Here is a 17,322-nt window from a genome sequence, read left to right on the forward strand (position 1 = left end):
GATTTGGAGAGCCTTTGGGAAATCCAGATGCAAGAAACACATGCTGAAAAACAGAACTGAAAATCTCAAAAACACTACATCAAGAAAAGAAACAAGTCAAAGAATTCACTAAAGCTCACTTCAGGTATTGAAAAAGCATCACTCATCTTAAAAAAATGCCACACATACAACACCTGCACTTGCATGAGATCTTTAACTGAAAGATCTTAAAATGCATTTTAAGGAGTATGGATGCACAAATTAAGAGCAGGGAGTTAAGATCAATCAATTTTCCCTACAGCAAACAGCATACTGTTTTACTCAGTAACCCTACATATAGTAAAAGAAACAAATGTCATGAATGGACAGAACCCTCCACAACTATCAGATTCTTTTTTTTGACCCAGTAACACAATACTAGATCACCACCTTCTTTTGAAGGTAAATCAGAAAAGCCAGGTGTGCAAGTATCCACATATATATTTTTGAATTATGGAAAATAAATAATACATAAAATACACACTGCCTGAACAGTTTCAGACACTTGAATTTTATGACCAAAACAGAAAAAAAAGAGAAAGAAAATTTTACTCCAGGACCAAAATGTTCAGTCTTACAGAAACATAAATGGATTTACTAGAGTAACTCAAAGAGAAGGGCCCTGGTTTGTACAGGTGACTACTGTCTACAAACTAGTTACTCAGTACTGCCATCACACTGGCTATATGTATAGTTTTGGCTTTTTTGGGGCGGGGGGGAGAGTGGTTTCTTTGGAGGTGGGAAGGGGGAAGACAGCACAGAAGCTTTGCGTTTGCCTGTCCATATGCTGATTTTTTTTTTTTGGTAGTGGTTTTTCTGTTTTCTTTTATTGTTATTTTTTTAAATGCAGTTGTACTTCTTACCATCTTGGCACTGAAATGGCCATGAGCAAGCTCTCCTACAAAAGTAAGCTCCTTGGGTTGTGATTTCTGAAGAAGATGCTTTTTCACTCCTTCTATGGCTCTCATATAGTCTTCCAACAGCCTGTGAATTAAAATAATTCCCAGTTGGCTCACACACACGCAGTCAAAACACATTTAATCACAGCTGATGTTCAGCACAATCCTTTTGGCAACTGTTATTTCAGTCTAAAGAACAATATTTAACCAAATGTGAAAACTGACATAAAAACCTCAAAGTCACCATCAACTGGACATTAATTAGTTATTGCTACCATGTGGCAATATTTGGTTTACTTGAAAAGAAAACCCTAAATTTAAGTATTAAAGAAAACATACCCCCAAGTCTGTTTCTAGGCAGTAACCAGATTTTATTTCAGAAATCCTAAGAAGTACAATAATTGAAATCACAGAAAATCTAGACTGGTAAGGACCTCTTGGAGGTGTCTACTTCAACCCTCTGCTTTGAAGCAGATTCAATTAGATCAGGTTGCCTGAGGGCTCATCCGAGCAATGTTTTATTATCTCCATCCAAAGATGGAGATTCAATGACTTTGAGCAATCTTTTTCAATGTTTGACCACTCTCATTGTGAAATATCGTTTCACAGTATTTAATTGGAATTTCCCTTGTTTCAAAGTACTTCCATGTGGAAAAAGCCCTGTTGAATAATTCCATCTTGAGGCTCACAAAATGCCATCGTTCGTGGTCCCAAAGTCAACAGTTCTCCATTTACAGTGAGGTATAGCTTGGAAAAAGCAGTGACGCAAACTTTCTTGTAGAGATGCACCTGCTCTGATATAAAGAAATGCCTGAGAGGCACATTGTTGCTCTGTATGCATTAAACGCCTCCACATGAAGTCCAACATAATTAGCTTATAAGCAGACAAAAACTGCTTGGATTTCTTGTCTTGTTTTGGAGGAAACCTCTTCCAACATCTCTAATTCCTCTGCTCCTTGCAAACATTCTCTTCCACTTATCCAGTGCTGATAAGAGAAACATAAGAGACTGGTTTGGGTTTGTGTGGCGGGGGTTTTGGTAGTGGGGGAGGGGCTGCAGGGGTGGCTCCTGTGAGAAGCTGCTAGAAGCTCCCCCGGCTCAAAGTCAGACCAGCCTCTGGCCCAGGCCGACACCATCAGTGACAGCGGTAGCGCCTCTGGGAGAACAGATTTAAGAAGGGGAACCTACAGCAGGGGAGGAGATTGGAATGTGAGAGAAACCCCTCTGCAGATACCAAGGCCAGTGAAGAAGGAGGGGAAGGAGGTGCACCAGAGGAGGTTGATGCCCCTGCAGCCCGTGGTGAGACGGCAGGCTGTCCCCCCCCAGCCCAGGGAGGGGAACGGGGGAGCAGATGCCCACCTGCAGCCCAGGGAGGAGCCCACACCGGAGCAGGTGGGTGCCCCCCATGATGGCCGGGACTCCATGGGAAAGCCTGCACTGGAGCAGTCTGTGCCTGAAGGACTGCAGCCCGTGGAAAGGACCCACGCTGGAGCAGTTCATGGAGAACCGTCTCCCGTGGAAGGGACCCCAACGCTGGAGCAGGGGAAGAGTGAGGAGTCCTGCCCCTGAGGAGGAAGGAGCAGCAGAGACAAGGTGGGATGAACTGACCCCAACCCCCATTCCCCGTGGCGGTGGCGGGGAGCAGGTGGAGAAAATCAGAGTGGAGTTGAGCTGGGAAGGAGGGAGGGGTGGGGGGAAGGGGTTTTGAGATTTGGTTTTATTTCTCATTATCCTGTTTTGATTTGATTGGTAGTAAATTAAATTGATTTTGGTTTTTTGCCCAAGTTGAGCCTGTTTTTTGCCCGTGACCATAAGTGGTGAGTGATCCCCCCCAGTCCTTATCTCGACCCATGAGTCTTTCTTTATATCTTCTCCTCATCCCACCATGGGGGGAGGAGTGAGCGAGCAGCTTCGTGGTGCTTTGTTACCAGCTGGGCTCAAACCATGACAGGGATGTAAAGCAAAGTTTACACAAACATCAAACTTCACTCTCCTTTCTTAGAAAAGTTATTCCTCATGGATTAACTGTCCTACCTCAACAATCTTGTAGGATTCACCTTTCCCTAACAAACCCAGAGAAAACAGACATCACTGGTGAAATGAAGTATCATCAGTATTTCAGAAGTGTCTAATTATGTTCCATATCTACTGCAAAGACTCCTGTCTGTAACACTCCTCACATCTGATGTGCTGAGGAAGTTTTCTGAGGAGAAGTTTTGAGACTAAGCCTAACTCTCATGCTGTTTTTATATCAAGTTACCACAGGTCCCTCTTGCTTGCTTAGCTTGTTTTTAAAAACAGTAGTATTTTCAGTCGACTGTTGGGCACATACATTATTTTTTCTTTAAGCAGCAAACTATAGCCTAAAGTTTTACAGCTCGCATAATTCTCACACTGATATGAGAAGTGCAAGGAACTTACTCGTTTTCTTTTTTCCCACCCTGAATCCATTGCTTGAGCAAATACTCATAGTAGCTGTCAGCTCTGGCTCCCAGAGTATAGACACCCAAGTGAGTGAACTGCCCGCTATTGGTGTTTATGAACATAGGCACTAGTCCATCATTTTTCCCTGAGAGGGTGTGAACATGCTTCATCACCTCATCTACAGCTTTCTAAAAGAAAGAAAATAGCAAAAATAAATTACAGATATAAATGATGCACAAAACTATGGCTAGTAACTTCAAGCCGATAACAAATCTTTTAACTATTCTTCCTCAAATTAGCATCAGGGACATCAAACTCGTGCAATATATTAAATACAGGATTTCAAACTTTCTGACTCTCAAAACATGATGTTCTGGGTACATTTAAGTACCCTGAAATAATTATAACTATTTCCTTTCCTTCAAGTAAGCCCACTCGAAAGGCAGTACTATGGCACTGGACTATGATCTGACTTGTATTTGCAAAGAGGAAGTCTAGCTAAAATAACAATTACATGAATCATGCAATAGCTAAAACTTAATTAAATAACTGCACTCTTCAAAACTTGAGCTGTGGATACAGTTTAAAACAATAAAACATCACCAAACAAAAAGAAGAGTAGAAAACATTATTTTCTCTGGAGTTATTTTTATTTCAACTAACTTTTCCTCATACTGTGGTTTGTTGGGTTTTTTTTTTTTACATCAAAAGCTGTTTCTGAGGGAGAAATATAATTATTCACCTCCACTGCTACTTTTTGATATTTAAGAAAATAATTGGAATTACTTTGTTTCTTTTCCTTCCCTCATCTAGAGTTTCACAACTCATTAAACGTCCCTTAGAGACTACAGACACCACATGTATTGATGGAGAGTCAGTGGTGGAGCTGTAGAGAGGTGGAAAAAGAGAAAACCATCAACTGATTCTTCCATACCTGGAATTTCTCATCTCCAGTAAGACGAGAGAGCTCCCTAAACTCCAGCTGAATACTGGTCACCTCTGCCACAGTGCTGTCAGATGTCCAACGAGGTGGATGTGCAGTGCCCCGGCCAATGTTGACATCAGAATATGGTATCTTGGAAGGGGTCTTGAACGCTGGCATAAGCCTGTTCCCAATGTCTTTCTAAAGAAAACCCAAGAGCACAGGACAAAACAACAAACAAAACAAAAATTAAATATATACACAGATGCACAGCCCTTTAGATTTTCTTTCAGCAAGCAAACAGAAAAAGAGAGAATAGCAGCTTAGTTTTAGATGGTACAAGAAAGCCAAGCATTAAAAAGGGTCATGGATTTATGTATAGTAATGACTAGAGTTTATACCTTGCTCCTAGTATTGCACACCTCATTTGAGTCTGCAATCCCTGTGCAATGTAATGTAATTCTGAAGTCATTAACTGCATCTAGCTAATCTAAAGAGGTGGCTGATGCTGTTAAGACACACAGAAAGGGCAACAAAGGACAACTATTACTCTTTGCCAACCATTTATTTCCTTTTTTGTTTCATGAGATTTATTATGGTCAGCCCTTCATCAACAGAAGAACAGGCATATAAGAATACCTGATAAAACACAGCAAGGCTCTGAGGTTATCCAGAGAGCAAAAAAAGCAGCGCAGCCTTAAAAAATTAGTGGTAAATCCCTTTCCCACCACTTTAAATATGAAACTGTTAAAAACCAGCAACATTTAACTTTCTGATGCATCTTTCCTCAACTTTGTCCAATATGGAATACATAATCCAGTTTCATTTGTAAGACTAGTCACTCACGGCTTTTTCCAGGAAGACGCTATCTCCAGAGAGATGGTAGGTGCTCAGCAAGCCCCCCAGGATACGAATAGTGCTCTCAAAGAGGTTCACATCCACATTTTTTTCAAATACTAAATCATTTGCTACCCATTTTCTTGCTTCTTCAAACTCTGCAAAGTATAAAAGGTAGTTCAGTTATGAACTTCTGGCATGTTTCAACAACTAGACTACAGACATTAGTAGTCCATGTATCCATGACAGTTACTCATATCTATCTACACAGATCACAACTTTAGGTGGAAAACTAAAATGAAGAGCACATGCTGGGAGAAGTTTGACTACCATTGGCTTAATTCTTATTCAGCACATACTACAGATGCATACAGACAGAAATACCCAGCAAAATAAAAAGTTCTAATAGTCTAAAAAAAGAAGAAATTGAGGAATTCTTTGTTGAAATAGTCCAGAAATTGAGGTCTTTTACGTCCATCCATTTGACTTGTCAGACAATTAGTTACAATTTTTAATTAAATCTTTTAAACCAAAGCTTTTATCTACCAAAATAAGGGATAACATTTTCAGTTAACAGTCATTAAGGCCTTTAGTCTAGCAATGTCCTGGGGATCCTGCCTCCTGCTTCAGCACTTAACCCATAAAATCCCAACAGTCTGCAATTTTTTCTCCAGAAACAAAAATGGTTGTTTATCACACTACTAATTAAAAAAGGAATGTAAAAATAAAAGCCATTTTAAATTCAACAGTCAGCTTAGCAGCAGCATCACTCAGTGATTGCTTTTGCACAGGGTCTAATTCCATGGTGTGTGTGAGCTAGCCCATGCCTCTAACTGTGAAGGCTAAGTTCTCACACCTTCCCAAAACTCCTGATTATAAGCAGGTGCAGAAGAACAACCAGTTTCCCAGAAATGGAAGGTATTCCACAGGAGATTAACTCGAAATTAGCAAAAGGATGCCCCTGTGTCCTCACGAGAAAAAAAGTCTTGGATGTTGGGTAAATGAGAAGAACCACAGAAAAATCTCTGCTGTCAGATGTTAGCACTGTCTAGCAGTACCATAGAAAAGGTAAAGTCCTCTTTCACAAAAGAGTTAGCATTCATCAGCTTATAAGAAAGACTGGCAACCTCAAACAGAACTTTCATTTATATAGCATTTGTTATTCAGAAGAAACCCCAGGAGCTTTCTAAGGCAATCAGCAAAAGAACTGCTATAAAATATGAAGAAGCCTTCACCAAGAACCCATTTTCAAAACATCTAAATTACTAATAATTTATTTTAAAATCTCTATGCAGTTCACTGTTAATTTTTTATGAAAAATAGGCAGCACGCTGTCAACTTGATGAAACTTCAAGATAGCCTGCTCAGGCCTAGAGCTGCAGACACAATACAGAGTTTTTGTTTGATTTAATATTTTACAAACTTCAAAGTTAGAAGAGACTGAACCATGAAAGACTTTGACTTTTTATTGTCCCCCTACTAGCAGCTCTGTTCTTCCCATCTTGACACAAAAAATTGTATGATTGATAGAAGTTTACAAAGGTGGCTACTTACCAAGGTTAAATAGATACAGTTCCAGAATTTTTTAAATACCACTAAAAAAACCCTGCACCACAAAAAAAAAAACCCAAACCCCCCAACCAACCAACCAACAAAAAAACCCGCACACCACAAAATACTTTTAAATACTGATTAAGCAAGCTTTTTGCAACAGAATTGCAGAATTTTTGGCTTAGTTTTTAAAATCTGTTTGGAAGTTTTCTAACAGCCACTTCCAGAATAACTATGAAAAAATACAGACAGCAGAGCAGTTCAGGAAGGAGGTATTGAACACTCCCCTTCTCTATCCACTGATTCCTTAGAGAAACAACCTTCTTAAATCCAGATATGAAATATTGATATTAGGTGTGATAAAAAAAAACCTAGGAGCTTACAGGCTAACTGCCTAACACTGATGGGTAGAAAGCCTACAGTGGCTGTATAATGGCACAAAGATAGCACTAGGATTTTAGTATAGAAACAAAAATCAGGAGGCTTATTAATACATTCTTCAGATTCTAGCAGATATAGCCATTGTTATATCTAACAGCAGAATATTTTTTTTCTGGCTCAAAATTCTATTCCAAGAAAAATGGTGGTCTTTAATATAGCTGGTGGGGTTTTTAATAGTGTGTGTGTGTGGGTGTGTGGTGTGTGGTGTGTGGTGTGTCTGTGTGTCTGTGTGTCTGTGTGTCTGTGTGTCTGTGTGTCTGTGTGTCTGTGTGTCTGTGTGTCTGTGTGTCTGTGTCTGTGTCTGTGTGTGGTGTGTGTGTGTGTGTCTGTGTGTCTGTGTGTCTGTGTGTCTGTGTGTCTGTGTGTCTGTGTGTCTGTGTGTCTGTGTGTCTGTGTGTCTGTGTGTCTGTGTGTCTGTGTGTCTGTGTGTCTGTGTGTCTGTGTGTCTGTGTGTCTGTGTGTCTGTGTGTGTGTCTGTGTGCGTGCGCGTGTGTGTGTGCGTGCGTGTGTGTGTGTGTGTGTGTTTACCCTCACAGTAAAACTAAACTTATTGCCCACATGCAATAAATGTTCCCCTCAAACAACTCTGAACATGTACTGCCCGAATAGAAAATAAGGAATTATTTTAGAGGGAAAAAATGGAGGAGGAAAAAAAATTACCTTCTTTTAAGCCTAAAATCCACATGGTATCCAAGGCATCAATTAAGGTAAGCCCAAGTCCAAACCACTCGCTGTAGGACTTGGACAAAGGCTTCAGCTCATCATGGCCCCAAGCAAAATCCTTGTATCCTTTCCATGCATGGCGGAAGGCTTCTATCACAGCCATCTGACGTTCGTTTATGGGCACTGCCAAAGGAAAACAGCACCTTGCTCAAGACTTCAGCAGTGAGTTATGCCGCTATACCAAACACCATTTTGCTGTATTCTACCCAAAATAAACTTTCTTCCAAACTAAATGATCAGTGTAATGGAAAAACCATCCTCAGATTATTCTTTTTAGTACAGCTTTTCCTCTGCAGAATAACCAGTCAGAGTTTCTGGTCAGCAATTCAGCCAGGTGGAAACAGAGACCTCTCCCTGGCAAAAAAAAAGTCACTTCTGCAAATAAAACATTAAAATAATCACATGCACCGTTGTTAGATGAGTATCACTAAAGCTCAAAGACCTGAAATCAGGAAATACCAGAATTAAGATTGCTTAAATCAACTGTAATTCAGCTGCTGAATACATATGCTTAACAATAAAATCCTCAGCTAATTTACCACATACCATTTTTTCTTCATCTTCCCCGTCTTATTCATTGCTTTCTGCTAAATTTAAAGTCAGTTATACAAAATGATTTCCCTTGAACTTTTCATTTAATACAAAAAAGGAAGAAAATTTACATTTTCCATCTTGGGCAAGGCCATGTCTTTTTCCATGGTTCTACTGAAATTTTTGCTTGCAATTTGCCATAAAGTTGAGTTTATGTTACACATTCGAAATGAAAAATTTCAAGCCCATTAGCTGAAATTTTGCAAAATTATAAACAAAGATTTCTAGAGTGGGAAACACCAACCAGCGTAACTAACCCCATATATATTAAGCTAGCAAATGCCACATTACATACATTGTGGTATGCCACGTTTATCATATCAGAACTTCCTCGTATGAACCCAGAAAGCAGAGCAACAGGTTCTTTACTCCACAAGGACAGCAACTGCAAAAACAACTTCTACAGCTTTCTGATGAGCCTTAAAAATAGTTCAGTTTAATTCAGGGACAAAGTCACTTTCCCTGTATTTGCAGAACAAAAGGAAAACCACTGCTGAAAAAGGAAGCCCTTTCAAGCCCTCTCTCTTTAGACTGTCCTTTCCTGGAGAAAAGATGGAAATGTCTGCCTCCTCCCAGAAGCTATATTTCAAAGATTTGTCACTAAAATTTATTTTCAAATTCTGAAGGCTAATAAGCATGAAGGCTGTCATGGTGGAATAAAGACACCAAAAGGCTTGGATGTTCTAGATAAATAATCTTTCCTTCATTTTTTGTTTCCTTTAATTAAAATAAAATAGATGTGTGTGTGTTTAGGAATTGCACAACTTCAACCACAAAAGTGAGCAGAAACAAAGGTATCATTAACTGTGCTATTTACCTGGTTCCTTCTGGTCTTCAGCTTCCACAGATGAAGGTTTTTCTGGTTCCTTTATTTTACTAGACGGAGGTTCAGTGCTTTGGTCAGGTTCTATCACTGCTCCTCTCCAGCTGCAAATCCAAGGGATTGTAATTAATTTGATCACAGAAAGTAATGCAAATGAATGACACTTATCTCTGCATTTCCTTTTTCTCACAATACTTTGATAAAACAGCGATTTGGATTTTGTATCAAGGATCAAAAGAACCATGTTGTCCACTAGATAATTTTTTCTGTTCAAAAAAAGTAATTTGCACCAGAGAAATTCTACTGGATTAAGAAATGTATCTTACGGGGTCTTGGAATTTCATTAAATATCTTGGCAATAGAATTTACTAAAGAACTTCTAAAAAGAATTAAAACACCTAAGAATGCTGCCATTGGAAGTATTTTGTTATCTACCAGCTCTGAAATGATCACAGGAGCCACCAACACTAAATAGTACCACACAAATGATGATCATCAAAAAATCATGAATAAGCACAAAGGACTAGCCACTTAAGGTAGTACTTGCTTTAATACCAAGGGGTTCACAAGCCTTCCCTACCACCACAGATGTAAAAACTGTTTTATGCAGGTTTTTATTAAGAATATCCTTAAGTAGAAGTCTTTCAGAATGGACTTCAAGTCAAGCCAAGTTCATATCAAGATCAAACAATCTCAACCATGCTGTTTAATAAATAGATATGTTGCCTTTGAGTTCATGATATGCCTCCTAAGGGAACCAAGCTTACAGGAGCTTTAAAGTTTATATTGTTTACAGTCAGCATACCTTATGACCTACATAAAACACATCATTTCATTTCTTACTTTCATTCTTTAAATTTGTAACTAGTCTTCACTGCTCTCCTAAGTTTTCCTGTTACCACCCATTTCACTCTACAAGTTATAGCATAAGCACAAGAGTAAGACACTTCAAGTCATTCTGAGAGATTTCAGATAATACCAACAGCCAACATGCTGATGCGGGCACAGTTCTGATGTTATGATCAGCTCAGCTGTGCTGGTGCTGAAAAGGACACAAACATACAAAAACACCAAGCCTAGTGTTCCAAATCTTAAGAACCTCTGCTGAACTTGTAGTCTTTTCTATATCCAAGTCACATGCCTCCAGTTATTCCCAAATCAGAAGATTTCAATCAATAATATCTTAGGGAATAACTTAGTATAAATATAATCATAGCAGCATAGAGACTCTGTAAAAGATATTACTATATCTGTATAAAGGGTCTTTGAACTGTATGATTAATCTTTTGTAAGAAAGGAGTAAGCATATCTTGTACAGTTACATACACACAACTACATACACGTCTACAACTTCTGCCAGTTCAACTTGGGCTTACTGTGCTTAGTGGCATCATACCTCTAACCAGCACTGACACTGGTATAATCTTCCAAGTCTGGCCCAGGACAAAGACACTTGTGACAGTGTTATTGTATTGATACGGGTACATTAATATTTACTACAAACCAAATGGCAGAAACCTACAGACACTGAGAATTCTCCTGAGCATTAAGAGCATCTAAGTGCATTAGAAATCCAGACAGCCTTGTAGGGCTCCAAATCCTCTGCAGTCCTATGATGCAAACAGTAAAACCAAAAAGCTGCACATTCACTGAAATTAAATAAATCAGCCTAGCAATATCAACAGCTGTCGGGCCAGACCTGAGAACAAATATATGCAAGGAAAGAAATCAACCTCAGACACAGACAACAAAAAGCCATTACAATTTTCACTCCAACATCCAATGGATCTTGGGGGGGGCAAGGCGGGGAGCACTGTAACTTGCTGGAAACATTTCTACCTGATAATGGATTTCTCTGTTTTCTCTTCTTTATCAGCCTGGACCTGCTCTTCTACAACCCTGCTGGTATCATGTCGGGTCTTCAGCCTCACATCCCTCCGTGGTGGCTTGATCTGAAGATTGGAAGGACCACGCCAAACATGAGGTGGTTTTGGCAGCTTCTGAGAAAATAAAGGAAAAAAAAAAAAAAAGATATGCTTGGTATGTTGCAGAGATGGTAAAATTTCAAACCATAAATCAACAGCATTCCAGTGTTAAACATAACTTTACATAAATCTTATTTTGATATCGTATCAGCATGCAAGTTCTGCCCTGAATGGAAAGTATGCTAAAGACCTTGTTTTTTTGTTTGTTTTAAACTTTTGGTAAAACTAGCCAGTTCTTAAGTTTAAACTGATAACTTACTTTTAAACTACCTCCACTGCTACCACATACTAATTTAAGACAAGGCACTGCCAAAGGATTGTAAAGATATTTGATTCCATTTTACTAGGCACAGTAAACTTTTATTAGAATTAGCAAAAAGCATGCAAAAAAACCCAAAAAAAGCTTACACAATGTCAGTGTTAGATAATACCAAGATTTACAATACAGTAATACATGTACATTTGTGCAAGATGAGGGAAATATTTAATACAAAATTTTGTATTCATTAACTGGAAATCCCCAAATTCATGAGGTAAATACATGAAGAGCAACACAGTAACCTGTATTCCTCTACTCCACTAATCCACACAGTCAGCTCATGTTTCTTTCCCCTGGCATCCCCCACAAATGTAACCCTTCAAAACCTACTAACATCTGTTCTGTTTGCTGATATTTTTCAATCTACCAGAAAAGCTATTCCAGTTCAGCGTACTGAACTGTATCTTACGTCTCATATTCAACCACCACTGTATTTAGACTCCTCACAACAGCAAGACTAACGTCCAGAGCACTCCAAGTCCAAACAAATTAATCACATCAGGAAAGTGAAGCCTCAAGTAAGAGGTCACTGTGACCTAAAGTCCTGGCAGTCCTAGGTATATCAGTGATTAAGAAATAGTATACTGACCACTTAAATAAAAAAGGTAAAGCCAAGAAATACTATACCAAAGCCCTTCCTGAGAGGAGAGTACTCCACCCAAAGCAGACTTTTATTGCAAGTTATAACGCCTTTCTCCTCAACAACTGTTGGAACCAAGCACTATTTGCAGCTTTCACAAGCTCTTTGGTAGCTTTATAAAACTCATTTCTTCTCATAGTACCTGCGGTGAAAGCTCTGCGTAGTCTCCAAGGTTGGCATCTGCTTTCTGGGGTGCTGGTAGAACAGCTGGATTTGCCAGCTTTAATCCAGGAATTTCTGGTTCTGTTCTCTGATCATCCAAGGATTTGTTTGTTAGACCTGGACATACAAAACTGCTCAGCACAAGGAATCAACAGTTTAGGCTCCAGCTAGAAATTTATAACAGTTTGCTGCATTCACATACTAGCTGCACCTGCAAAAAGTGTTTCCATTCTCAAAACACTGATAAACACACACTAATTGTTAGATACGAAGCGTCTTTTTGTATTAACACTATCCCTAACATAGAAGGAGGCTGCTAAAAGGCACATGATTTTTTTTTAATTGCTATTATTTTAGCTTGTCAATACAGGCAGTAAGATAATATCAAAGGTAAATGTGCCTTTGTATTGTAAAAAAGCTTGGAATTTCTAATCTGATGGACAATCAAAACCAAGAGAGGATTATTTTATTCTACTGTTTAGGTTTGGGTTACTAATATCTACATACAAACATCATAAAAACCACTCACAGCCTCCAAATCTTAATCAACTAAAACAAAATGTTGCTCTAGTCAAGACAAACAATGAAAAGGCATATGAAAAATATTTCTGATGAAGCAGAAACAAGTCATTGAAACTTGTCACATACAATCATCTCACAACTGTGCTTTAATGGATACACCCAGTACTGTCAATAAAAATTAAAACTAGTTATAAGAACTACAACAATCTCCTAAATATAACACCACATTCCGGTAATTCTGAGCTATACAGAACACATACTTTTCCACGGTTCCCCCATGCTTGTGTATGAAATGACTCCACAGACTGCCAAGAAGGCAAACAGGAAGAGAATTACACTCCGCTGTAGTCGAGACAGCTGCTTCCATTTCTTTAGGAGAGAAAATAAGTAAGAGGAATAATATTTAGCATGACATTAAGAGCCTACTCAGTCAAAAATAAACTCTTATTGGTTCATTCAGAGCAAGAAACGCAAAACTGAGTAGGTTTAATTTTACACTCTGTTTCCAACTGCAGACAGCCATTGCTTATTTTCTTTGATGATAGAGAAAATAGAAATATAACATGCTAGCATATGGCACAGCAGGCTCTGAGAAATATCAGAGGCACTTGCTGCAAGAATCTCAGAGACTGTCAAGTGCCGAGATTCCCAGAGAGCATCGCATACAGTGCGCTGAGTTTCATCACAACCTTCACTGGCTGACCTGTGCATCTGCCCAGATGTCAACTGGGAAATAAGCTAAAAGCCTCTTTCCTCCCTTCTGGCTGGGGAGGTACTGCAGAACAAACATGCAAAATAAGAAACAGAAGAAAGTGGTAGAAAAACTAAAAATGTTACTGCAGTAAAGAAGAAAGGCTCAAAATAAGCTAAGCACCGGTCACTGAACAAGAAAAGCCAGGCATCTTGCCTCTGACAAACATATGTGGAACTGTCACACAGAACAGGTCCTGCCACCACAAATAAAGTCACCAACCTGCAGCAACATGACAATGAAGCAAACCAACAGAACAAGGAACAAGATAAAACCACAATGTTTTCAAGTTTAGTCCTGGGCAAAAATGTCTTTTTAAAACTGAAGTATATACAACAAAATCACTAAAAGTTAGACAGCAAATGCTACATTAGCCTGAGAGAGAAGTTTTCTGCATTTAGAGAGAGAGCAGTTGGAGTTAAACATTAACTGCTAAACCACCATTTTGTTAGTTTTCTAACAGTCCTATCAAAATTCACCAGAGCAACATTTTGCTTCTCATTACCGGTTTGTGCATACAGAGAGGGTGCTTCATTGCCAATGCTACACTTGGGAATAACCTACAGTTACCTACAAACCACTCTACACCCCACAGCACTTCCCATAGTCCTCATCCTCTTAATAACAACCAGAGGCTGCAAATGTTTCAGTGAAGAACTATCAGTGTGCTCACATTACCAAGCCCCAAAGCAGACATTTCCTGTTTGCCTCCCACACTGCTGACAGTACAGTAAACCTCTACACCCTTCCCTACACACACCGCAAGTTGCTGATCCCACTCCTTCACCTTCAGCTCTACCTGCACAGCCAACCGTATCATCATCTCCCAGTCGCAGAAGGATGCTCGAAACCCAGCAGCCCTGTGTTTCCTCAGGGTAGGATGGGAAAAGGGGCATTGACTGTGGTGTCTTGGGATGGGTAGGAATGAGGCACAAGAATACATGACAGCATTCACCACCATCTTACTTTTTCTTGCTGACAAAGAATAAGAATAAATGGAAGGGTGAAACATCTTGTGCCCTATCCCCACATTTCCCTAGCTGTTAATAAGAGAGAAGCTGCCATACTGTGTCCCTAAACACGTTCTTCCTGTGCTTCACCTGACCACCTGTAAAGCCTCTCTAGGTGACTATACCTCATCTCCTATCTGCAGGAAGGGTCATCTTGTTCCTTTGGCTCACACTTTCCCACCCTGTCTCTCCAGCCTGACTCCCACCCTCGGTAAAGCTGCCTGCCCACTCCCTACCTGCAAGCAGACAAGAAGGTCACTTCCACACAGCTCTGCCGGAGACCCCTCTTCTCACATTCAGCCTTCCCACAGAAAGCAAAACTGTTCCCTTTACTCTCCTAGGGCAGAGGACAGGAGTCCCCCTTCAAACCCTAAAATAGGGGTCAAAGGCACCAAGACCAAATCTTACCCCCTCCCCTCCACTCCCACCCAGAGAGCACAGTGTTGCCCCCCAGATGGCCACTAGCAGAGGGCAGGATTCCCCTCAAATGCACACCATATCCCCCCGCCCCAGCTTTGTTCACAAAAAATAAGATATGACTTAGAGCACTCTCGACTAGCCTGCACTCCACAAACCCCTACCAGATGGAGAGCTGCCACCCGAACACTTCTGAGAGCAGACCCCCAGCCCGGGGCCACCCCTCCCCAAAGCCCAGGGCATCCCCATCGTCAAGGGCCCGCAGCTTCGGCCCCCTCCCCAGCTCGGAATGGGGGGGTCCCAAGCCAGATCTCCAGGCCAGGACACCCAACACACAATCCAGTTGCACCCAAGCCCAGAGACACCCCTCATCGTCCACTCCCTACAGCCCGGCCCTCCCCAGCCCAACAGCCCTCCCTTATTGCCAGGTGCCCCCTGCACCCAGCTCGGGGGTACCCGCCACCACCGTACAGCTCCCCACCCGCTCCAGGCCGGGTCCTACCCTCACGGCCCGGAGCCCCCCGCGGCCCCGGGTCCTCTCACGGCCTGCAGCCCGCCCTCACCCGCCAGCAGGAGCGCCGCCTCCAGGCCTTGCTGTTATTGTAGCCGCCGGCCCCCACCGCCTCCTCCGGGCTGAGGGTGACGGAGATGAAGTCCCGTCGCGGCGGCGGCGAGGCGGCAGCAGCTGAGTACATGGCGGCGCCTCAGGGGCCGCAGCCCGCCCGCCCGCCACCCCGCGCGCCGGCCGCCATGATCCCGCTCCTCCCACCACAGAGCAGGACGCAGCAGCAGCTTCCGAGTGCCGCGCCAGCCCGAGAGCACTTCCGGGAATCTATGGTGCCCCTAGCAACAGCCGCGCCACGCCCTAGCAACGGGGACGCCAGGGCCGGCGCGGCGGCGAGGAGCGGCGGCGGGGCCGTGGGGGCTCGCCCTCCTCACCGCGGGCAGGGAGGCGGCAGCCACGGCCCTCCCCGCCTCACGCTGCGCTGGTGCCGCGGGGGCCCTGCGCTGCCCACCCGCAACACCCGCCGAGGCTGCCGCGGGGGGACGCAGCTCCCGGCGTGGGCTTGTTCCGAGTCCGAGCAAGGCTGCCAGTCACCCTGGCCCAGGCACCTCCTTCGGCCAGAGGGGTGGTGGTGGCTGGGGCTGAATTTCTTTCCCTTTTTCCCCTTGCTGGCCCTCGCTTTAGCTACTTTCACCTTGCTAGTCCCCCTGCCTGGCAAGGACTTCAGCTGCCCAGGCGGGAAATGAGATGTAAGGAGAGGCTGGGGGTCCTCACTTTTCCTGTGTTGTGAGACTATAATATAGAGACCAGTCACAGAAATATTGGGGTGAAAGAAACATAAAGGGAAGTGTGAATGTGGAATGTACTCAGGTAAAAAAACTCAACGACAGTTAAGAGAAGGGCCTGTGCGCTCCCCTCAGTCGAGCTCAGGAAGGTGCAGCTCCCATCTAGCTTGGAGAACCATGCTCTGGTAAGGCCACAGCACCAGCCACACAGCAGAAGACACTGCACCCCGACAAGAGGAGGATGGACCACAGACACCATTGCTCCTCCTGCCAGCCTGCCAGGAAGGCAAGCACAGCAAAGGAAAACCCCAAAAAACTGTTGACTCCCAGAGGACAGAGAAGAGCTGTCTGATGTCATTATCACCTGCCAGTGAGAACCTGAGACACGCGTGACAGCCAGCATCCCTTGTCCTCTGCATCACACACACACCGTCCTGGGCAGACGACACAGGAACACGGGCCTGAGAGTAAGACAACTGAAATCTGTGAGAAGATGTGTGTGAGTAGGTGAAAAGCAACTTCAGCGGCTGTGTAAATAAACCCTTCCATAAGATCTGGCACCAAATTTCAGTACTCAGCAGGATCCACTTGTCCCACACAATTCCTTCCCTCACCTGCTTCTCCACAGACCCCCAGCCCTTCGTCACTCTCTGTGCAAATGGTTCCCTGCATCTTCACTTGGGAGGAGGAGGGACGTTACCAGTGAGTGTAGAGGAACAGGGAAGAGTGCTGTTTAGTGATGTACACACTTAGAGCCACAACTTGGTGGTTTTGTAATAACCGTTACTTCTAGATCAGGTTCGTAGTCCAACAGGAAAAAGAAAGCATTGAAGCAGCTGCTTTAAGACTACTGCTTTAAGTACTGGCACTGAATTCACCTTCAGCTGTGCCTAACTATGCAGTTAATGTGCATCATTTGAGCCTTTACATTAGAATCCACCTCACACTAGATTTCCAGATAAAACTGAAAATTTGGTGTCTTTTTGAGCATTTCATG

At 42.3% G+C, this 17,322-nt stretch overlaps 1 protein-coding gene across 2 annotated transcripts in view; it reads right to left on the reverse strand.

Moving 5' to 3' along the window:
• The window catches only part of MAN1B1 (mannosidase alpha class 1B member 1), a 24,934-nt gene extending 9,123 nt beyond the window's left edge, over positions 1 to 15,811 (reverse strand). Inside the window, exons 1-11 of one of the 2 annotated variants that reach the window (XM_041119725.1) lie at positions 15,599 to 15,694; positions 14,408 to 14,583; positions 13,118 to 13,226; positions 12,316 to 12,452; positions 11,069 to 11,229; positions 9,224 to 9,333; positions 7,753 to 7,938; positions 5,110 to 5,258; positions 4,276 to 4,464; positions 3,339 to 3,529; positions 882 to 1,002 (exon numbers count right to left, since the gene is read on the reverse strand). In XM_041119725.1, coding sequence (XP_040975659.1) covers positions 882 to 1,002; positions 3,339 to 3,529; positions 4,276 to 4,464; positions 5,110 to 5,258; positions 7,753 to 7,938; positions 9,224 to 9,333; positions 11,069 to 11,229; positions 12,316 to 12,452; positions 13,118 to 13,226; positions 14,408 to 14,569 — 1,515 coding nt within the window. In that variant the 5' untranslated portion in view covers positions 14,570 to 14,583; positions 15,599 to 15,694. Of the gene's footprint in view, positions 1 to 881; positions 1,003 to 3,338; positions 3,530 to 4,275; positions 4,465 to 5,109; positions 5,259 to 7,752; positions 7,939 to 9,223; positions 9,334 to 11,068; positions 11,230 to 12,315; positions 12,453 to 13,117; positions 13,227 to 14,407; positions 14,584 to 15,598 lie in introns of both variants that reach the window. The other variant, XM_029999448.2, reaches the window with a different exon arrangement.
• Between the last annotated feature and the right edge of the window lie 1,511 nt (positions 15,812 to 17,322).

This window comes from Aquila chrysaetos, chromosome 24 (genome assembly GCF_900496995.4).
Source record: "Aquila chrysaetos chrysaetos chromosome 24, bAquChr1.4, whole genome shotgun sequence".
In the NCBI taxonomy this organism is placed as follows: Eukaryota; Metazoa; Chordata; class Aves; order Accipitriformes; family Accipitridae; genus Aquila; species Aquila chrysaetos.